The following is a 24,456-nucleotide window of genomic DNA, read 5'->3' on the forward strand; positions in this document are numbered from 1 at the left end:
AGACGGAGGAAAATTTACCCTGACAGATCTGATGGGTCCCTGAGGCAAATTTTGTTCAGCATTACGAAAGACACAGACATACAATGTTTCAAGTCTCTAGGTCAAATGGGGAACTGATATGAGGGTTTAAGTGAAACTGCTTATAACAGCGCCCCTTTAGGCAAATCAGTACTATTTTTGACAAAGTTACCCATGGCCTCTAATTTCTGTATTCCGAATTAGAAAAAAAGTTACCAATCTATGCTTGAGTTATTTGACCATGTCAAGAAAAAAAAATCTAAGAATAACAATAGGTTTCACAGCTTTGATGGGAACCCCCTAAGAAACAAAAGCATCTCAATGTTTGATTTGGAGATTAGAGTTGCCTCCAGAGTGGCGGAGTGGTCTGAGGCATCACTACAGATCCAGGTTCAATCCCGGGATGTGTCGCAGCCGACTGCAACCGGGAGACCCATGCGGCGGCGCACAATTGACCCAGTGTCGTCCGGGTTAGGGGAGGGTTTGGCCAGCTGCGATGTCCTTGTCCCATCACGCTCTAGTGACTCCTTGTGGCGGCCGGGCGCATGCACACTGACTTCTGTCGCCAGCTGTACGGTGTTTCCTCCGACACATTGGTGCGGCTGGCTTCCGGGTTAAGCGAGCAGTGTGGCTTGGCAGGGTCGTGTTTCGGAGGACGCATGGCTCTCGACCTTCGCCTGTCCCCGAGTCCGTACGGGAGTTGCAGCGATGTGACAAGATCGTAACTACCAATTTGGATATCACGAAAAAATAAGTTAGTATAGTTGTTCTTTCACATTACAAAACACAATAGGGGTTCAAACGACTAACTTACACATTTGGGAGGAAGGGTCAGCTTGTCTGTTGTCTGCTGAAGGGTCAGCTGTAATGCAGTGGTTCTGAAGATATTTAGCCCCACACCTTGGATCTTTGGACAACTACAATTGCTTCATAAATCTGTGACGCACTGCTTAATAAATCTAAACGTTAATGTGGAGATAGCAAATGGACTGGGATTGTGTTTTTGGGTCCAATACTTTTGAAGAGTACCAATTGTGCATATAGCATGACCCACATCCTACACAGTGCTATATGCACATCCGATGAAAGGCCTAATACTCCAAGTCGATATTCACGTAATAACAAGGAATTCTCCTCGACCACACCCACAAATTAGGGAAAACAAACATTCTTTCCTATTGAACCCCATTGTTAAAGAGCAAACTTTCCAGAAAAGCTGATGTTGTTCAATGTACAGTCGTGGCCAAAAGTTTTGAGAATGACACAAATATACATTTTTACAAAGTCTGCTGCCTCAGTTTGTATGATGGCAATTTGCATATACTCCAGAATGTTATGAAGAGTGATCAGATGAATTGCAATTAATTGCAAAGTCCCTCTTTGCCATGCAAATGAACTGAATCCCCCAAAAACAGCACTGCCACAAAAGGACCAGCTGATATCATGTCAGTGATTCTCTCATTAACACAGGTGTGAGTGTTGACGAGGACAAGGCTGGAGATCACTCTGTCATGCTGACTGAGTTTGAATAACAGACTGGAAGCTTCAAAATGAGGGTGGTGCTTGGAATCATTGTTCTTCCTCTGTCAACCATGGTTACCTGCAAGGAAACGCGTGCCGTCATTGCTTTGCACAAAAAGGGCTTCAGAGGCAAGGATATTGCTGCCAGTAAGATTGCACCTAAATCAACCATTTATCGGATCATCAAGAACTTCAAGGAGACAGGTTCAATTGTTGTGAAAAAGGCTTCAGGGCGCCCAAGAAAGTCCAGCAAGTGCCAGGACCGTCTCCTAAAGTTGATTCAGCTGCGGAACCGGGGCACCACCAGTACAGAGCTTGCTCAGGAATGGCAGCAGGCAGGTGTGAGTGCATCTGCACGCACAGTGAGGCGAATACTTTTGGAGGATGGCCTGGTGTCAAGAAGGGCAGCAAAGAAGCCACTTCTCTCCAGGAAAACATCAGGGACAGACTGATATTCTGCAAAAGGTACAGGGATTGGACTGCTGAGGACTGGGGTAAAGTCATTTTTTCTGATGAATCCCCTTTCCAATTGTTTGGGGCATTCGGGAAAAAGCTTGTCCGGAGAAGACAAGGTGAGTGCTACCATCAGTCCTGTGTCATGCCAACAGTAAAGCATCCTGAGACCATTCATGTGTGGGGTTGCTTCTCAGCCAAGGGAGTGGGCTCACTCACAATTTTGCCTAAGAACACAGCCATGAATAAAGAATGGTACCAACACATCCTCCGAGAGCAACTTCTTCCAACCATCCAGGAACAGTTTGGTGACGAACAATGCCTTTTCCAGCATGATGGAGCACCTTGCCATAAGGCAAAAGTGATAACTAAGTGGCTCGGGGAACAAAACATCGATATTTTGGGTCCATGGCCAGGAAACTCCCCAGACCTTAATCCCATTGAGAACTTTTGGTCAATCCTCAAGAGGCGGGTGGACAAACAAAAACCCACAAATTCTGACAAACTCCAAGCATTGATTATGCAAGAATGGGCTGCCATCAGTCAGGATGTGGCCCAGAAGTTAATTGACAGCATGCCAGGGCAGATTACAAAGGTCTTGAAAAAGAAGGGTCAACACTACAAATATTGACTCTTTGCATCAACTTCATGTAATTGTCAATAAAATCCTTTGACACTTATGAAATGCTTGTAATTATACTTCAGTATTTCATAGTAACATCTGACAAAAATGTCTAAAGACACTGAAGCAGCAAACTTTGTGGAAATTAATATGTGTCATTCCACGATGTTACCAGGTAAAAAATCCCGACCCACAGTTTCTCAATGCTCCCACGAAAGGAAATAGAGCATGCAAGAAGAGCCCTGTGGCTTCAGGCTATTCGCCATGAGAGAGTGTGAAATGTGTGTCCAAGTAGGCTACACGTAGCTGTGTGTGTGGAAAACATTTAAATCACAGGTAAGACATTTAACTTGTTTAGTATAGTCCGTTTGTAACTCCACTCACTACTTGTAGCTACTGTATATAGTCAGTTTGTTTGTGTTGTTGGTCTTGGCTTGCTTAATGTTCCGGTCAGTAGCTAGCACCCATTCACGTGGCTGCCAGCACTGTCATGAGAAGGGCCATGAGAGAAGCCCGACAATATTACGTTTTTCGAAGTAGTGAGAATGCTCAGGAGCAGGCAATGTTGAAAACTAATCTTTAGATGTGTACTTTTCGTAAATGTAGTTTTGTAACTGAGTACAAAAAAGCAGTCAACAAAAATATTGTTTGAAAAAGGTCAAGTATTTGCTTTTGAGCCACAGGCAGGCGGGCCGCGGCGTTTTACAGTGCCTTCAGAAAGTATTCAAACCTCGACTTTTTCCACATTTGATGTTACAGTGTGAATTTAAAATTGATTACATTTTGATTTTGTGTCACTGGACTACACACAATACCCCATAATGTGGAATTTATGTTTTTAGGAATTTTTACGATTTAAGAAAAAATGTAAAGCTGTCTTGAACTAATAAGTATTCAACCTCTTTGTTATGGCAAACCTAAATAAGTTAATGAGTAAAAATGTTTTTAACAAGTCACAAGTTACATGGACTCACTCTGTGTGCAATAATAGTGTTTAACATGATTTTCGAAAAACGACCTCATCTCTGTACCACACACATACAATTATCTGTAAGGTCCCTCAGTCGAGCAGTACATCTCAAACACAGATTCAACCGCAAAGACCAGGGAGGTTTTCCAAAGCCTTGCAAAGAAGGGCACTTATTGGTAGATGGGTAAAAAAGCAGACATTGAATATCCCTTTGAGCATAGTGAAGTTTGTAATTACACTTCGGATGGTGTATCAATACACCCAGTCACTACAAAGATACAGGCGTCCTTCCTAACTCATTTGCCGGAGAGGATGGAAAACACTCAGGGATTTCACCATGAGGCCACTGGTGACTTTAAAACAGTTTGAGTTTAATGTATGTGATAGGAGAGGATGGATCAACAACATTTTAGTTGCTCCACAATATTAACCTAAATGATTTAGTGAAAAGAAGGAAGCCTGTACAGAATAAAAATATTCCAAAACATACATCCTGTTTGCATTAAGTAAAACTGGGGAAAAAAGCTGAATACAAAGCATTATGTCTGGGGCAAATCCAACACACGCCAAGTTCTACGTAATATTTTCAAGCCTGGTGGTGGCTGCATCATGTTATGGGTATGCTTGTCATCGGCAAGGACTAGGGACTATTTTAGGATCAAAATTAAATGGACTAGAGCTAAGCACAGGCAAAAACCTGGTTCAGTCTGCAGTGGAAGACATTCACCTTTCAGTAGAACAATAACTTAAAACACAAGGCAAACTATACAGTTGCTTACCAAGACGACATTGAATGTTCCCCATTGGCCGAGTTAGTTTTGTCTTAAATTTGCTTGAAAATCTATAGCAAGACTTAAATGGTTGTCTAGCAATGATCAACAAACAACTTGACAGAGCTTGAGTAATTTGTTTTAAGAATGATGTGCAAGTATTGTATAATCCAGGTGTGCTAACCTCTTAGAGCCTTACCCAGGAAGATTCACTGCCAAAGGTGATTCTAACATGTATTGACTCAGTGGTGTGAATACTTATGTAAATTAGATATTTATCCATTTCATTTTCAATAGATTTGCAAACATTTCTAAAAACATATTTTCACTTTATCATTATAGAGTATTATGTGTAGATGGGTGAGAGAAAAAAAGTATTTAATCCATTTTAAATTCAGGCTGTCACAACAAAATGTGGAATAAGTCAAGGGGTATGAATACTTTCTGAAGGCACTGTATCTAATACTGACTGGGACTATATTAATGTGATACTCATTGTCCATTGTCCGTTAAATGTGATACTTATTGTCCATTTGATTCCATGGTTGCCATGGTGACTTTATGGCAGCCTAGCCTTCTGCCCAACAAAGGGAAAACGCAGCACTACGTAATTTTCTTTAAAGCAAAATGTGACTTCAAAGTCTTTTTCTGTCTAGACAGACAGCAATTTCTGATACTCAATGATATATTCTTATCACCTGGCTTGTTCTAGTGTCAGGAATACCACATTAATCAGATAATATACCTGGCCATTAGAACAGATGAAATATTTTTAACCAAATTAGTAGTTACTGCGTTTTGCCTTTGTAGGGCAGTATTGCTCTGCTATTTTAGTTGCAATTTAGTGTTGTTTTTCAAATGTGAATTTTTCTTGAATAACCTTTTGTTTTTGAGTAGCTAATCAAGTACTGATCATTTTAATGTAGTAATTATGAACCTCAATGTTAAAATCAGTTAAGCAATTGGACTTTCCTGCCACCAACAAAGTATATATTTTTTGTTTTATTTTTAATACCTGCATTGAAGTGTCTCACCTACTATCTCCTGAGGACTACAAAGTACAGATATGGGGGACACTCGCATATTTTTCTCAAGAGGATTAAACAAACCCTGAGTAAGTAGCAAAAAAAAATACTTTTTCAATTTATATAGTACAGAAAAGCTCACAGGCGGTACAAATTCCACTCATAAAACAAAACAGTCCACACAGAACTGTATGTCTCCCTTTCTTCCCCCTCTATACAGCGCAGATTCTGACTCTGCGGCCTGTTAAAAAAGTCCATGTACCACCTCTATCTTAGGCCCCTTTAAGACTAGGCACTGTTGAATGTGTAGTCTCTAACAAATAACTCTCTACTAGTACAGTAGTTTATCACTGACAATGACCTGGGACTAATATGTTTGACGGAAACATGGCACAGAAATGGTCATTTATACCTACTCAATGAAACTAAATATCTGGAAAAGGCTCGTGCCCATGGCAGGGGTGGTGGTCTTGCTGTTTTCCACAGACTGTTTTGACCTGAAAATGTTGCCTGCTCCTGCTGTCTTATTATTTGAGTACATGGCTTTTAGAATGAAGACTCCCAGTCCTCTCACTGTGATACTTATCTTTCGCCTCTCCAAAAAAGTCTCCTGTAACAGAGTTTTCTGAGCTGATCACCTCTGTGTCCTTCCCTCTCCAATGTTGTAATCCTAGGTGATTTCAACGTTCACATTGATTCAACAAAATTTTTATTAAGCCCGAAGTCCAGCCTTAGTGATGTCACTGCCTACGTCATTACCTTCTACTCATGAGACCAAGCCCATGCATACACAGCTATACAAACAATAGTTTCAGTGTTATCTAAAGGCTCAGCAGTAAATGTCCACTCCCCAAGTGGATTTATAATGGAATGTCTGACTAGTCTCTTTTCTCTTTCACTCCCCTGCAGGGTTCTTTCTTCACAGACACCCTGTATTGACAGCCATAATTCACACATCCCTCAGACCATTTCTTTATAAGAAGAGACTAGAAAATAATTGTGGAACAATATTAAACCTTACAATGAATATATATATATATATATTGTTAATCTGAAGTCTAGGACCCTATACATTTAAAGAGGGAGGGGTCTTATAACTCTCCCCCTTCTATTAATACAACATAAGCATAATCAATTATTATAATACATAAACATTTGGTACAGCCCCTATCATGACCCCAAGGTGAACCCAACAGTTATACAACTAAACCTCATCACTGGAGAAGTCCTGGATGTACATGAGCTAGGTGTATCTGACCAAAGGGCTGTGACGATGTCTGTGAGTACTCCTTCACTTCAGCTCCGCCCAAAGCACAATATTAAATTCAGAAACATCAAGTCCCTTGACACATCCCTCTTCCAGGTGCCTGTTACTCTGCACTGACTGCCTTGACTCCACCCCTGATGAAATGGTCTACCTATATAAATAGCACTCAAAGCAACAGCCTTGCCCATGAAAAAACATGTAAAGTATCCTTCCAACGGTCCTCCCCATGGTTCTCAGAGGAGCTGCGCAGCATGAAGACCTACGGCCTCAATTTAGAGCGTCTGTTGAGAAGTACTGGCCTAACTATCCACCTACCGGCCTATAATGACCACCAAGCATGCTATTTCCTGTGTGGCTCAGTCGGTTGAGCATTGCGCTTGCAACGACAGGATTGTGGGTTTGATTCCCACAGGGGATCAGTACGAATATGTATGCACTCACTACTGTAAGTTGCTCTGGATAAGGGTGTCTGCGAAATGAGAAAACATGTAATGTATTTCAAATCACTAAAAGAAGACCACACTGCCATTAGAGACTATGACTGAGGAAATCCCAGGACCTTGTTTTCTACCATCAGTCGCCTCCTCCACCCTACAGACTCTGGCCCTCCCAGAACAACTACCGAATAATGCAAACGATTTGCTAAGTTCTTCAAGGCTAAAATCAACTAAATCCAACAGAACATTGTATCCTCCAACCCCATGCTGGCTCATAACCCACGGCTTCACTTGCACCTCAGTGCTTACAAGCTTTATGAGGCTCTCCCATCTGGTTTTACACCCATGTTCAGTACTGAGACAGCCCTGGTGAAGGTTGTAAATGAAATGCTCAATGCTGCAGATACAGGATACTCCACCATCTTGATTATTTTGGACCTCAGTGCTTTTGACACACTAGATCACACCATTCTACTGCAGCGCATCAGAGAGCACACTGCCATTTGTGGGACTGCACTTAACTGGTTCACCTCCTACCTCTCTAACCGCAAGCAGTACATCACCCTCGGTGAGGCAAAGTCCACCTTAACCTGCAGTGTCCCACAAGGGGTCGGTGTTGGGACCTGTCCTCTTCCTGCTTTACTTGCTCCCACTTATCCAGATCTTCAGACAGCACAGTGTCCAATTCCACTGCTATGCAGACGACACACAGGTGTACTTTAAAACAAAGCCTGACACAACATCTGCTCTGTCAACATCGTCCAACTGTCTGGAAGAGGTCAAATATTGGATGCAGAACAGAACAACTTCCTCCAACTCAACAGCAGCAAGACAGAGGCTGATAGGCACCCCCCAGCAGATCACCAACTCCTGCAGCATCCGCCCTGTCATGGATGGCTGTAGGGCAGCCCCCAAAGTGACTCTTCTTATCAAGGTGTTGTTTTCTTCTCAGGAATTCAGCCTTCTCTGTATTGTCTCTCCAACCCCCAATCTGTCGCACCCCTGAGAAGCAGAGGCTATGTTGTCTTTAGAGGTCTGTAGGTCTGATATCTGATTGGAGTTTAACTTTACAGTAATACTATTGGTCAACAAATCAGACTTTGTATCCAAACAACTCAGATGTTATAAAGGGTCTTAGATTCATTGTCTCCTTCTCTTCTGTTCCTGACCTGCGCTGATGAGATACCTACACTTTCTCTCTCCCATGAGCTATGGGCCATGGCACAAGCCATGGTTTCTTTCTCTTCTGTTCCTGACCTGCGCTAATGAGATACCTACACTCTTTCTCTCTCCCTCTCCCATGAGCTATGGGCCATGGCACAAGCCATGGTTTCTTTCTCTTCCTCGCTCTGATCAAGCTTATAAAAATGCCTTGTAAGGCTTGTTAATGCTTTGTAACTTAAGCTTCATGCTTTGTATGTGAATCCATACATTTTACAAAGTAATTAAATGCACTTGTATTTAGAATTCCATTCTCAGACATTTCTTTGCCTATTACTGTAACAACTATAGTCTCTTGCATATTGCTAAATCATACCTCATTTAATAGACTTTGTTAACATTAATTGCATAGTCTTATTACGAGTCGCATGTGAGGTGTATATAATATGCATATATGATCATTATTACCGCACTACATGGACACATCATCCCCCTCTCCTCAGCCATCACTAATTTGGGTATGAAATTTGACCCCACACTCTATTTCAATGCCCACAGTAGTCACGTCTGTAAAACGTCATTCTTTCACTTGAAGAACATCTCCCGCCTAAATCTCTCACCACATCTGACGCAGAAAGGCTAATCCATGCATTCATTTTCTCCAGAATTATGGGAACACAGTACTTGGGGGGCCTGCCTGCAAATTCAATTCATAAACTACAGCTCATCCAAAACAGTGCCTCTTGGATTCTGACACAAACAAAAAAGTATGCTCACATCACCCCCATCCTTGCTGTTCTCCATTGGCTACCTGTTCCTCAAAGAATTGACTATAAAATTATCCTCCTTGTCTACAAAGCCCTAAATGGCGTCAGCCCTGCCTACCTGTCAGACCTACTCTCCCCCTATGAACCTCCACGCACCCTACGTTCAAGCCACGCAAAACTGCTCCATGGCCCCAGGACCAGGCTCCGAATAATGGGGGACCGTGCCTTTTCCTCCCACGCCCATGGAACTCATTTCCTGATAAATTCAGGGCTATTCAGGTTGCTATTAAAACTGACCTTAAGACAAATCTCTATCGGCTGGCTTACCTTTTATGGCCTTCCTCCTAGACTACCAAGACGACATTGAATGTTCCCGAGTGGCCGAGTTAGTTGTGTCTTAAATCGGCTTTAAATCTATGGAAAAACTTGAAAATAGCTGTCTACCAATGATCAACAACCAACTTGACAGAGCTCGAAGAATTAAAAAAATAATAAGGTGCAAATATTGGGGCTGCAGGTAGCCTGATGGTTAGAGCGTTGGGCCAGTAACCGAAAGGTTGCTAGATCGAATCCCCGACCTGACAAGGTAAAAAATTATCTGTCGTTCTGCCCCTGAACAAAACAGTTAACCCACTGTTACTAGGCTGTCATTATAAATAAGAATTTGTTCTTAACTGACTTGCCTAGTTAAATAAAGGTAAAATAAATAAATAATATTGTACAATCCAGATCTGCAAAGCTCTTCGACTTACCCAGAAAGACTTAAAGCTGTAATCGCTGTCAAAGTTGATTCTAACATTCGGAAAGTATTCAGATCCCTTCCCTTTACTTTTTCCACATTTTGTTACATTTTGTTAGCCTTATTCTAAAATGGATTCAGTTAATTATTTTTTCCCTAATTAATCTACACCACATAACGACAAAGTGAAACAGGTTTTTAGAAATGTTTGCAAAATGTTTAAAAACAGATATAACTTATTTACGTAAGTATTCAGACTCTTTACTATGAGACTTGAAATTGAGCTCAGGACATCCTGTTTCTTTCCATTTTTTTTTATTTAACCAGGTAGGCCAGTTGAGAACAAGTTCTCTTTTTACAACTGCGACCTGGCCAAGATAAAGCAAAGCAGTGCGACAAAAAACACAGAGTTACACATGGGATAAACAGACCTACAGTCAATAAGGCAATAGAAAAATCTATATACAGTGTGTGAAAATGTAGTAAGATTAAGGAGGTAAGGCGATAAATAGGCCATAGTGGCGAAATAATAACAATTTAGCGTTAACACGAGTCATAGATGTGCAGATGATGATGTGCACAGTTGGGCTGTGTACAGGTGGGCTGTGCACCTGTTAGTGAGTTAGTGAGGGAGATATAAGTCTCCAGCTTCAGTGACTTTTGCAATTCGTTCCAGTCATTGGCAGCAGAGAACTGGAAGGAAAGGCTTTGGGGATGACCAGTGAAATATACCTGCTGGAGCGCGTGCTACGGTTGGGTGTTGCTATGGTGACCGGTGAGCTGAGATAAGGTGGGGCTTTACCTAGCAAAGACTTATAGATAACCTGGAGCCAGTGAGTTTGGCGACGGATATGTAGCGAGGGCCAGCCAACGAGAGCATACAGGTCGCAGTGGTGGGTAGTATATGGGGCTGGCTTTAGTGACAAAATGGATGGCACTGTGATAGACTACATCCAATTTGCTGAGTAGAGTGTTGGAGGCTATTTTGTAAATGACATCGCTGAAGTCAGGATCGGTAGGATGGTCAGTTTTATGAGGGTATGTTTGGCAGCATGAGTGAAGGAGGCTTTGTTGCGAAATAGGAAGCCGATTCTAGACATCATTTTGGATTGGAGATGCTTAATGTGAGTCTGGAAGGAGAGTTTACAGTCTAACCAGACACCTAGGTATTTGTAGTTGTCCACATATTCTAAGTCAGAACTGTCCAGAGTAGTAATGCTAGTCGGGCGGGCGGGTGCGGGCAGCGATCGGTTGAAGAGCATGCATTCAGTTTTACTAGCATTTAAGAGCAGTTGGAGGCCACGGAAAGAGTGTTGTATTGCATTGAAGCTAGTTTGGAGGTTTGTATGTTTCCATTGATCATCCTTGAGATGATTCTGCAACTTGATTGGAGTCCATCTGTGGCAAGTTCAATTAATTGGACATGATTTGGAAAGGCACACACCTATATAAAGGTCCAACAGTTGATTGTGCATGTCAGAGCAATAACCAAGCTATGAGAGGATTGTGTCAGGGCACAGATCTGTGAAAGGGTACCATTTCTGCAGCATTGAAGGTCCCCAAGAACACAGTGGTCTCCATCATTCTTAAATTGAATAAGTTTGGAACCACCAACATTCTTCCTAGAGCTGGCCGCCTGGCCAAATTTGAGCAATCAGGGGAGAAGGGCCTTGGTCAGGGAGGTGACCAAGAACCCGATGGTTATTCTGACAGAACTCCAGAGTTCCTCCGTAGAGATGGGAGAACCGTCCAAAAGGACAACCATTTCTGCAGCTATCCACCAATCAGGCCTTTACGGTAGAGTGGCCAGACGGAAGTCACTCCTCAGTAAAATGCACATGAAAGCACGCTTGGAGTTTGCCAAAAGACACCTAAAGGACTCTCAGACCATGAGAAACAAGATTCTCTGGTCTGATGAAACCATGATTGAACTCTTTGACCTGAATGCGATGCGTGATGTCGGGAGGAAACGTGTCACCGTCCCTACGGTTATGCATGGTGGTGGCAGCATCATGTGGGGATGTTTTTCAGAAGCAGGGACTGGAGACTAGTCAAGATCGCGTGAAAGATGAACGGAGCAAAGTACAGCGAGATCCTTGATGAAAACCTGCTCCGTAGTGCTCTTCCGACTGGGGGCGAATATTCACCTTCTAACAGGACAACGACCCCAAGCACACAGCCAAGACAACGCAGGACTGGCTTCGGGACAAGTCTCTGAATGTCCTTGTGGCCCAGCCAGAGCCCGGACTTGAAACCGATTTAACATTTCTGGAGAGACCTAAAAATAGTTGTGCAGCAACGCTCCCCATCCAACCTCACAGAGCTTAAGTGGAACGGCAGAGAAGAATGGGGGAAATTCCCAAATACAGGTGTGCCAAGCTTGTAGCGTCATACCCAAGAAGACTCAAGGCTGTAATCGCTGCCGAAGGTGCTTCAACAAAGTTCTGAGTAAAAGGTCTGAATACTTATGTAAATGTCATAGGATTTTTTTTTGTATACATTTGCTACAATTTCATTATGTGGTATTGTGTGTAGATTGACGAGGGAAAAATATGATTTAATACATTTTAGAATAAGGCTGTTGTCACGATCCCTACAGAACTTTCCTCGCGCATACCTGTCCCCTGTTCCTACTGATTAGTATTTGTATATATGTGCCCTTTATTTTCCATTGGGCTGTCCATTATTGTTGCTATGTCTGTTGGTGCGTGTGAGTACTTGTGCTGTGTGTTTTGGCTTTTGTGCCATTGTGGATTGCGCAGATGATTACGGGTCTCGTCCCGTGTGTTAATCATTGTACGCATGTGTTATTTATTTGAGGTACTCCTCCCTCTTTTGCTTGGGTTTCAACTTTGTGTTTTTTGTGTAGTGTTTGAATGGTCTTCGTCCCCATGCCTTTACACGGCACGCCGTAATTTAGGTAAGAAATAAAAACCCTATAACGCATTCCTGCTTCTGTCTCCCGAATCTCTTCATACCAACGTGACAACTGTAACGTAACAAAATGTGGAAAAAGTTAGGGGGTCTGAATACTTTCCAAATGCACTGTATTGTCTCAGCGGTGTGAATACTTATGTAAATTAGACATTTACGTATTTAATTTTCAATAAATTAGAAAACAATTCTACAAACACTTTCTCATTATGAGGTATTGTGTGTAGATGGGTGCGAAAAGCAATCGATTTCATCAATTTTGAATTCAGGTTGTAACAAATCAAAATGTTGAATAAGTCAAGGGGTATGAATAGTTTCTGAAGGCACTGTATTTGCTTGGTAGTATTTCTCTCAAGAAGACTTGAAGAAATGTTCCCCTATACTGCTTGTGAGTTGTGAAGTTATAGAACTGCCAAAAAGGATGGATGAAATAAAAACCATTCAAAGCACTGATCCAGTAGGCAGATAGGTTGTCGTTCTGCACTAATGCACTTGCTTATTGGTTCCTTGAAAACATTTGACTCAACTTACCTGTCATAAGCATAATAGTTATTGGCGAAAGGGAAGACGGTACATTTATGACATTTCATATACAGTACTTACAACATTTTTCGGACTTGGTCCCGATGTCGATGTTGGGCATCCCAAAATACTTGTCAAAAAGATGGGGCCATCCATTGTTATCTCCTAGGAAACAAAATATAAACACATTATTTTACTGGTCAGAAATAGTACATCCTTATGTCCATCTTCCACAGAGCAAACATCAACATTGTATCATACTTTATTAATAATTTAGATACATGCCAAGGTGTCAATTACTACCTTCTACAACACAGCAGGAAAAGTCTATTTTTTTGCCTGACATCAGCTTGACATCCATTAACCAGACAGTAGGCCTCACGTTTTGACACTGCAGATTTTTACTCAAGAAGTCTAGGGTTTAGACTAGGTGCCAATCGGTTTCTGCTCTCTTGCCAACTCCTTATGGAATTATCATGTTTGGCTTCAACAGCAATGGAGTTGGCAGGAGCACTACGAGATATTGGACCAGGCTTTCTAGGGCTCATTCATTGAACCATGAAAAGATAAATAGATTGCCTATTTCGGTAGATCAATCTGGAATTAAGTTTGGGTTTGCCAATGTACACTGAACAAAAATAGAAACGCAACATGTAAAGTGTAGGTCCCATGTTTCATGAGCTGAAATAAAAAATCCTAGACATTTTCCATACGCACAAAAAGCTTATTTCTCAAAAATGTTGTGCACAAATGTACTTGCATTCCTGTTAATGAGCATTTCTCCTTTGCCAAGATAATCCATCCAACTGACAGGTGTGGCATATCAAGAAGATGATTAAACAGCATGATCATTACACAGGTGCACCTTGTGCTGGGGACAAAAAGCCCCTCTAAAATGAGCAGTTTTGTCACACAACGCCACAGATGTCTCAAGTTGAGGGAGTGTGGAATTGGCATGCAGACTGTAGGAATGTCCTCCAGAGCTGTTGCCAGAGAACTGAATGTTCATTTCTCTACCATAAGCCGCTTCCAATGTCATTTTAGACAATTTGGCAGTATGTCCAGCTGGCCTCACAAGCACAGACCACATGTATGGCGTTGTGTGGGCGAGCAGTTTGCTGATGTCAACATTGTAAACAGAGTGCGCCATGGTGGCGGTGGGGTTATGGTATGGGCAGGCATGAACTACACACAACGAGCACAATTGCATTTTATCGGTGGCAATTTGAATGCACAAAGAATCCATGACGAGAACCTAAGGCACATTGTCGTGCCATTCATCCGCCGCCATCACCTCAGGTTTCAGCATGATAATGCACGCCCCCATGTCGCAAGGATATGTACACAATTCCTGGAAGCTGAAAATGTCCCAGTTCTCCCATGGCCTGCATACTCACCAGACAAGTCACCCATTGAGCATGTTTGGGATGCTCTGGATCAACGTGTACGACAGCGTGTTCCAGTTTCCGCCCAATATCCAGCAACTTTGCACAGCCATTGAAGAGGAGTGGGACAAAATTCCACAGGCCACAATCAACAGAGTGATCAACTCTATGTGATGGAGATGTGTCGAAGCTGCATTAGGCAAATAGGGGTCACATCAAATACTGACTGGTTTTCTGATCCACGCCCCTATCTTTTCTTTTTATGGTATCCGTGACCAACAGATGCATATCTGTATTCCCAGTCATGTGAAAGCCATACACTAGGGCCTAATTTATTTATTTCCATTGACTGATTTCCTTATATGAACTGTAACTCTTTAAAATCTTTGAAATTGTTGCATTTATATCTTTGTTCAGTATAAATACTACAAGCTTTTAGGACAAACCATCTCAATAGATTTATTTTTTTACTTCCTTAGACACAGAAAAAAGTCATGATGTTAACAAGGAATAATTTGTCTTTTCTAACAGCTCCCCCATTACCAGTGCAAATGGTTATGCTGTTTTTGCTGCCCTTCAACCTACTGCAGCATCATCAATCACGACTGTCACATATTTCAAAAGTTCAGCATGGACGTGGGATAGTAATTTGAGCCAGTTTGCTACAGCAGGCAAATAATTGTTCAAGAACAGGAAATGTGAATTATTATGTGCATTATAATTCATGGACATTTTTGTAGGGGTTGATACATTTTCAGTAAATTTAAGTCTGACATTTCAAAGTGGAAATTATAAACTTCAGAAGCCTTTTTAAACCTCAAATACATTACAAGTAAAGCATTTCCAACAGGGTGATCAAAGATCCTACTTCTGTACAAGTTTGGGCCTTTAACACCATATACAGCAAACACACACACTCAGGCACATACCCAAACGTACATGCACCAAAACATACAGTATACACACACACACACGTTTGTTTTACTAGTCCCTGTGCGGACCTGATTTATTCCTATTCAAAGTCCTATTCTCCCTAACCCCTAACCCCTAACCTTAATCCCTAACTCTAATTGTAACCCTTAACCTAACCTCTAAGCCTTAAAATAGCCTTGTGCGGACCGGCTAAATGTACCCGCTTGTCCAAATGTTCCTTGTTTTATCATCCTTGTGAAGACTTCTGGTCCCCACAAGGAAAGTAAGACCAAACACACACACGCACGGACAATCATCTTCACAGTCACTTTCAACTTGTACTTGTCCCAGTCTAATCCCCACTAGAGTTCTCATTTTCAGCCCAACACAATTCTGTGAATTGATTTGCGCAGGGCGGGACTCGGGCTTGCCGTGCTGTGAATAAAAAATTAACTATGTGTATACGCACCTTTTTGCCTACTACGGCTCTCTCTCTGCTTGATTTTATTTAAAGGCATGAATGACTCATGTTGTGTAATGACATGAATGAATGAGTGTTTGATTATATTAAAGTAGGCAAAGTTACGTTAAGAAAGATAAAACAGGACACACTCACAGCTTGATGATGGATAGATTCTAAGAGGCAACTAGAGTCCAGAGCAAAATAATACAGTTGATTTAGGCTACATTATTGCATGCTAAATGTTTCTGGTCAGTGATAGATGAGCACACAAATTGAGATACCACCTCCATTTGCACAGCCAGAGATCAATTAACCAAATATACAGACCGATTCAGGGAAACAAAATCACATTGATTCAGACATGTGACAGGCTTTTTGTCAGTAGTAGGACAGGCTACTATGTGAGTGAAGAGCAACATTCAGTTGTTAAGCTACATAACATGCTAGCAAAATGTTCAGCTAATATATGAGTAAACTAGATTTTTTTTAAATTTAACTCGGCAAGTCAGTTAAGAACAAATTCTTATTTACAATGACAGCCTACCCCGGCCAAACCCGGACGACGCTGGGCCAATTGTGCGCCGCCCTATGGGACTCCCAATCAAGGCTGGATGTGATGCAGACTGCTGCGCCACTAAGGAATAAAGATGATCATGAGCACTCACTTTAACTTAGCCTAATTGTGTCCAAATATCCAAACAAAAATTCAGTGAAAACTAAAATCGGACATCGATTGTCTCAAAGTTGTGCGATGGCGCTGTCCCAATCTAATGGTGCTGAATCAAATCAAGTTTATTTCATATAGCCCTTCGTACATCAGCTAATATCTCGAAGTGCTGTACAGAAACCCAGCCTAAAACCCCAAACAGCAAGCAATGCAGGTGTAGAAGCACGGCAGCTAGGAAAAACTCCCTAGAAAGGCCAAAACCTAGGAAGAAACCTAGAGAGGAACCAGGCTATGAGGGGTGGCCAGGCCTCTTCTGGCTGTGCCGGGTGGAGATTATAACAGAACATGGCCAAGATGTTCAAAATGTTCATAAATGACCAGCATGGTCAAATAATAATCAGGAATAAATGTCAGTTGGCTTTTCATAGCCGATCATTAAGAGTTGAAAACAGCAGGTCTGGGACAGGTAGCACGTCCGGTGGACAGGTCAGGGTTCCATAACCGCAGGCAGAACAGTTGAAACTGGAACAGCAGCAAGGCCAGGTGGACTGGGGACAGCAAGGAGTCATCATGCCCGGTAGTCCTGACGCATGGTCCTAGGGCTCAGGTCCTCCGAGAGAGAGAAAGAAAGAGAGAAGGAGAGAATTAGAGAGAGCATACTTAAATTCACACAGGACACTGGATAAGACAGGAGAAGTACTTCAGATATAACCAACTGACCCTAGCCCCCCGACACATAAACTACTGCAGCATAAATACTGGAGGCTGAGACAGGAGGGGTCAGGAGACACTGTGGCCCCATCCGATGATACCCCCGGACAGGGCCAAACAGGAAGGATATAACCCCACCCACTTTGCCAAAGCACAGCCCCCACACCACTAGAGGGATATCTTCAACCACCAACTTACAATCCTGAGACAAGGCCGAGTATACCCCACAAAGATCTCCACCACAGCACAAACCAAGGGGGGGCGCCAACCCAGACAGGAAGATCACGTCAGTAACTCAACCCACTCAAGTGACACACCCCTCCTAGGGACGGCATGAAAGAGCACCAGTAAGCCAGTGACTCAGCCCCTGTAATATGGTTAGAGGCAGAGAATCCCAGTGGAGAGAGGGGAACCGGCCAGGCAGAGACAGCAAGGGCGGTTCGTTGCTCCAGAGCCTTTCCGTTCACCTTCACACTCCTGGGCCAGACTACACTCAATCATATGACCTACTGAAGAGATAAGTCTTCAGTAAAGACTTCAAGGTTGAGACCGAGTCTGCGTCTCTCACATGGGTAGGCAGACCATTCCATAAAAATGGAGATCTATAGGAGAAAGCCCTGCCTCCAGCTGTTTGCTGAAATGATCATCTAGGTGACCACACACCACTATTGGTTTAAATTGTTATAATAGTTTGATATGACTTTGGGGACTCTATTTTCACCTGGCGTTAAGGCGACGCTAGTGTCAAACGCACGTTAGTTTGCAATTTTATCACGTAAAAACTGTCGCGCTGGCAATTTCCAGCCCTAATGCTGTCACGGCTGTTGAAAGATGAGGACCAAGGTGCAGCATGGTGAGCATACATTTTACTTTATTTAAGAATGACGCCGAAAGAAAAAAACAATAAACCATACAAAACAAACCATGAAGCTAAAGGCAATAGTGCCAACAAACAAAGACAACTTCCCACAAAGAACGGTGGGGAAAAAAGCTACCTAAGTATGGTTCCCAATCAGAGACAACTATAGACAGCTGTCCCTGATTGAGAACCATACCCGGCCAAAACATAGAAATAGAAAATCATAGAAACACAAAACATAGAATGCCCACCCCAACTCACACCCTGACCAAACCAAAATAGAGACATAAAAAGGATCTCTAAGGTCAGGGCGTGACAAATGCCATGTTCGGCAATTTACTTATCTAAAATCAGCAAGCTTGCGCTCAGATGGGAGGGGTGGAAATATTTGAGGCGTGTACTTAAAAACATGATCCAAAGTGCTAATGTTAGGCAGCGCTGGTAGGGATATTTAAGACCAATCAATAGCTGGTTTTAGCGATAAAGAAGTTGTTTACGGCATGAATTTAGACAGCGGAAACGCAGCCTATCCAGCCGCGTCACACACTGCCCATATTCACATGGAACAAGATGGGATTTGGTGCCTGTATACTTAGTATTAAGAAACACAAAACATTAATGTTTTTTCCCCCATTTTCGTTTTATTTGATTTAAAACCAAGCATAGCCTCCCCTTCTCTCAATGAAGTCTTCCTTTTTGTCCTGCCCAATGTAATCAAGTAGGCTAGTCAAGACCGTTGATAAAGTGTTTTGGTCATGAGACCGAACGGAAATAAATCTTAAATCACCCAAACTATATTAAAATATAAAGTTTGAGAGGAGCAAAACAGTGAGCTGACATTCCCTTTTTATCAACGTATTGTAGGCAGGCCTACATTATTTTAGCCATGCCTTGGACATGCGTAAAACCCCTCCATGATGTAGGCTAAATGTGTCCATTCCCATCATGAAACGAGAGATGAGAACCTCGGTGAATACCGGTGAACCTCATATTCTCCTGTAACAAAACCCTCTGTAGGCTACCCTTACGCTAGGCCTACTATAATGAAGGCAATGCATTGTCTTTTTTTATGCTGGCGATTTTATGATATCATTACATTTGACATGTATTTATTGTTAAAAAAACAGATTGCTTGTTTTTCGTATAATTTTATTAACCTCTAACGAGTCTCCCTCCCGGATCCGGGATCCTCCTCATCAAAAAAGCTGACTAGCATAGCCTAACGCGACAGGGATATCATATAATATAATTTCATGAAATCACAAGTCCAATACAGCAAATGAAAGATAAACGTCTTGTGAATCCAGCCATCATTTCCGATTTTTAAAATGTTTTACAGCGAAAACACAATATATATTTATATTAGCTCACCACAATAGCCAAACACACAACGCCACACAACGCCATGTTTTCACCATGTTTCCACCGCATAGGTAGCTTTCACAAAACCCACAAATAGAGATAAAATTAATCACTAACCTTGAACAACTTCATCAGATGACAGTCTTATAACATCATGTTATACACATGTTATACACAAAACACATTTATGTTTTGTTCGAAAATGTGCATATTTGAGGTATAAATCGTAGTTTTACATTGCAGCCACCATCACAAATAGCACCAAAACAGCCAGAATAATTACAGAGAGCAACGTGAAATACATAAATACTCATCATAAAACATTTATGAAAAATACATGGTGTACAGCAAATGAAAGATAAACATCTTGTGAATACAGCCAATATTTCTGATTTTTTAAGTGTTTTACAGCGAAAACACAATATATATTTATATTAGCTCACCACAATAGCCAAACACACAACGCCATTTATTCACTGCCAACATAGCTTTCACAAAACCCAGAAATAGAGAAAATTAATCACTAACCTTTGGACAACTTCATCAGATGACAGTCTTATAACATCATGTTATACAATACATTTATGTTTTGTTCGAAAATGTGAATATTTAGAGCTACAGATCGTGGTTTTACATTGTGAATACGTAGCCACAATGCACCAAATTATCAGGAGATATTTTGGACAGTCACCTAATCTAACCAAAGAACTCATCATAAACTTTCCTAAAAAATACATGTTGTACAGCAAATGAAAGATACACTGGTTCTTAATGCAACCGCTGTGTTAGATTTTTTTAAATAACTTTAGTACAACATACAGCATGCAATATTGTGAGACAGCGCCCTACAATTCTCCGCCTTGTTGGAGCCAACATAAAACACAAAAATACGAAATAACATCATAAATATTCTCTTACTTTTGATGATCTTCCATCAGAATGTTGTGCAAGGAGTCCTAGTTCCAGAATAAATCGTTGTTTGGTTTTAGAATGTCCATTTCTTCTGTCGAATTAGCAACTTTGGCTAGCCATGTGGAGGGCACATGTCCAAGAAATCGTTGCGCCTGGAACGAAAAATTCCAAAAGTCCCAATAAACGTTGAATAAACTGGTCAAACTCGGTTGAAAATCCTACTTTGATGTTTTTCTCATATGTATCCAATAAAATCAGAGCCGGAGCATTTCGCCGTGTATACGTAACGCATTTCAGAAGACAATGTGGAGTTCCCCTGTGCACAGTTGAAAACTGACAAAAGAGCGGACCTGTCACTCCAAAAGCTCTCATTCGGCCTCACATCAAGCTAGACACCCCATTCAACCTTCTACTGCCTGTTGACATCTAGTGGAAGGCGTATGAAGTGCATACATCCATAAATATAAGCCAGTTGAATAGGCAGGCCCTGACACAGAGCCCCATTTTCAGAATTTTCACTTCCTGTCTGGAAGTTTGCTGCCAAATGAGTTCTGTTTTACTCACAGATATAATTCAAACAGTTTTAGAAACTTCAGTGTTTTCTATCCAATAGTAATAATAATATGCATATTGTATGATCTAGAACAGAGTACGAGGCCGTTTAATTTGGGCACGATTTTTTCCCAAAGTGAAAACAGCGCCCCCTATAAAACCAAATTTACTAGAATTAATCACTGTCCTGGTTTTGTGGTGAGAACATCCATGGAGAAGTGTGAATGTGATCTGTAAGAAGGTTTTCCCCTATTTCGTGATATCCAATCGGTAGTTAGTCTTGTCCCATCACTGAAACTCGTCCTCTAAAACACGACCCTGCCAAGCCACACTGCTCGCTTAACCCGGAAGCCAGCCGCACCAATGTGTCAGGGGAAACACCATACACCTGGCAACCAAAGTCAGCGTGCATGCGCCCGGCCCGCCACAAGGAGTCGCTGGAGCGTGATGGGACAAGGACATCCCGGCCGGCCAAACCCTCCCCTAACCCGGACAATGCTGGGCCAATTGTGCTCCGCCTCATGGGTCTCCCGATCCCGACCGGCTGCGACAGCCTGGGATCGAACCCGGGACTGTAGTGACGCCTCTAGCAATGCAATGCCTTAGTTCGCCACTCGGGAGGCCATTGAGTGGACATTCTCCCTTTCTATTTATATTGGATCTTTGTCCAGCTACTGTGAAAAGTTTGGATGTGTGTAAGACTCTCCATAATCGTTGTTTTAATATTATATGCCCACGGGAAGAAATTATGGCCGCAATGGAGACGTTCAAAAGCTTCAAGTTCCTCTGTGTCGTGAAGAAAGCTTGGCAGCGCCTAGTCTCCCTCAGGAAGCGGAAACCATTTGACATGGCCACTCAGATCCTCAGGAAATTTTACAGCTGCACCATTGAGAGCATCCTGACTGGATGTATCACCGTCTGGTATGGCAACTGCACCGCACTCGCTCAGAAGACACTACAAAGGGTGGTGAGGACGGCCCAGCACATCACTGGGGGTGATCTTCCAGCCATCCAAGATGCATGCCAGGCAGTGTCTGAGAAAGGCCAAAGCATTTGCAGAAGACTCTATCCCCTGGCCATAAGCCTGTTAAATGGCTAAGAACTACTGCTCTACCTCTCCCACTGACTATGCCCATCCAAACACACCTACGCTATTGCTAAAATGATTATTGTTTAGATGTATTACTACCACTACTATGCTGTTAAATTATTATTGATTTCCATTACCATGAGTATCCATCTATTTGTCACTATTATTCCTGTTTACATGCATATTTTATCAGTAGTATATTACCATGAGTATGTATACATTCCTGCAGCAGGAATCCTGCTACCAGTTGCTTTATTATTAATCCTGCTACCAGTCACTTTCTCCTTATCCCTGCCTACATGTAAATACAGTTGATGTCGGAAGTTTACATACACCTTAGCCAAATACATTTAAACTCAGTTTTTCACAATTCCTGACATTTAATCCTAGTAAAAATTCCCTGTCTTAGGTCAGTTAGGGTCACTACTTTATTTTAAGAATGTGAAATGTCAGAATAATAGAGATAATTATTTATTTCAGCTTTAATTTATTTCATCACATTCCCAGTGGGGCAGAAGTTTACATACACTCAATTAGTATTTGGTAGCATTGCCTTTAAATTGTTTAACTTGGGTCAAATTTTTCGAGTGGCCTTCATCAAGCTTCGCACAATAAGTTGGGTGAATTTTGGCCCATTCCTCCTGACAGAGCTGGTGTAACGGAGTCAGGTTTGTAGGCCTCCTTGCTAGCACATGTTTTTTCAGTTCTGCCCACAAATTTTCTATGAGATTGAGGTTAGGGCTTTGTGATGGCCACTCCAATACCTCGACTTTGTTGTCCTTAAGCCATTTTTCCACAACTTTGGAAGTATGCTTGGTGTCGTTGTCCATTTGGAAGACCCACGTTTTAACTTCCTAATGTCTTGAGATGTTGCTTCAATACATCCACATGCTTTTCCTCTTTATGATGCCATCTATTCAGTGAAGTGCACCAGTCCCTCCTGCAGCAAAGCACCCCCACTACATGATGCCACCCCTGTGCTTCATTATGGCCAAACAGTTCTATTTTTGTTTCATCAGACCAGAAGACAATTCTCCAAAAAGTACAATCTTTGTCCCCATGTGCAGTTGCAAACCGTAGTCTGGCTTTTTTATGGCGGTTTTGGAGCAGTGGCTTCTTCCTTGCTGAGCGGCCTTTCAGGTTATGTCGATATAGAACTCGTTTTTACTGTGGATATAGATACTTTTGTACCCGTTTCCTCCAGCATCTTCACAAGGTCCTTTGCTGTTGTTCTTGAATTGATTTGCACTTTTCGCACCAAAGTACGTTCATCTCTAGGAGACAGAATGCGTCTCCTTCCTGAGCGGTATGGCGGCTGCGTGGTCCCATGGTGTTTATACTTGCGAACTATGTTTGTACAGATGATCGTGGTACCTTCAGGCATTTGGAAATGGCTTCCAAGGATGAACCAGACTTGTGGAGGTCTACATTTCTTTTCTGAGGTCTTGGCTGATTTTTTATTTTTTTTCCCATGATGCCATGCAAAGAGGCACTGAGTTTGAAGGTAGGCCTTGAAATACATCCACAGGTACACCTCCAATTGGCTGAAATGATGTCAAATAGCCGATCAGAAGCTTCTAAAGCCATGACATAATTTTCTGGAACATTCCAAGCTGTTTAAATACACAGTCAACTTAGTGTATGTAAACTTCTGAACCACTGGAATTGTTATACAGTGAATTATAAGTGAAATAATCTGTCTAACAATTGTTGGAAAAATTACTTGTGTCATGCACAAAGTAGGTGTCCTAACCGACTTGCCAAAACTATAGTTTGTTAACAAGAAATTTGTGGAGTGGTTGCAAAACGAGTTTTAATGACTCCAACCTAAGTGTATGTAAACTTCCGACTTCGACTGTATCTACCTCATCAACTGCTCCAGTAGTTGAAACTGCTGCTGTATCCTTCCAATATAAGCTGCATAGACATATCATTTCTAATTACATGATCAAATCTTTTATTCACAAACCCGAAAATAAAAGACACACCCTACCGTTCAAAGGTTTGGGGTTTCTTAGAAATATCCTTGTTTTTGAAAGAAAAGCACATTTTTTTGTCCATTAAAATAACATCAAATTGATCAGAAATACAGTGTAGACATTGTTAATGTTGTAAATTACTTTTGTAGCTGTCACAGGCTGTTTTTTGATATTTTAATTTTAAAAAAATGTATGGAATATCTACATAGGTGTACAGAGGCCCGTTATCAGCAACCATCACTCCTGTCTTCCAATGGCACGTTGTGTTAGCTAATCCAAGTTTATCGTTTTAAAAGGCTAATTGATCATTAGATAACACTTCTGCAATTATGTTAGCACAGCTGAAAACTGTTGTTCT

The 24,456-nt window shown here is 41.8% G+C and overlaps 1 protein-coding gene across 1 annotated transcript in view; it reads right to left on the reverse strand.

The window, feature by feature from the left end:
- LOC120061870 (relaxin receptor 1-like) overlaps positions 1-24,456 on the reverse strand; it is a 128,271-nt gene that overhangs the window by 37,531 nt on the left and 66,284 nt on the right. Inside the window, exon 3 of the mRNA XM_039011650.1 lies at positions 13,288-13,371. Within this exon, the coding sequence (XP_038867578.1) occupies positions 13,288-13,371 (84 nt within the window). The remainder of the gene's footprint in view (positions 1-13,287; positions 13,372-24,456) is intronic.

The sequence above is a fragment of the Salvelinus namaycush genome, chromosome 17 (assembly GCF_016432855.1).
Source record: "Salvelinus namaycush isolate Seneca chromosome 17, SaNama_1.0, whole genome shotgun sequence".
Taxonomy (NCBI): Eukaryota; Metazoa; Chordata; class Actinopteri; order Salmoniformes; family Salmonidae; genus Salvelinus; species Salvelinus namaycush.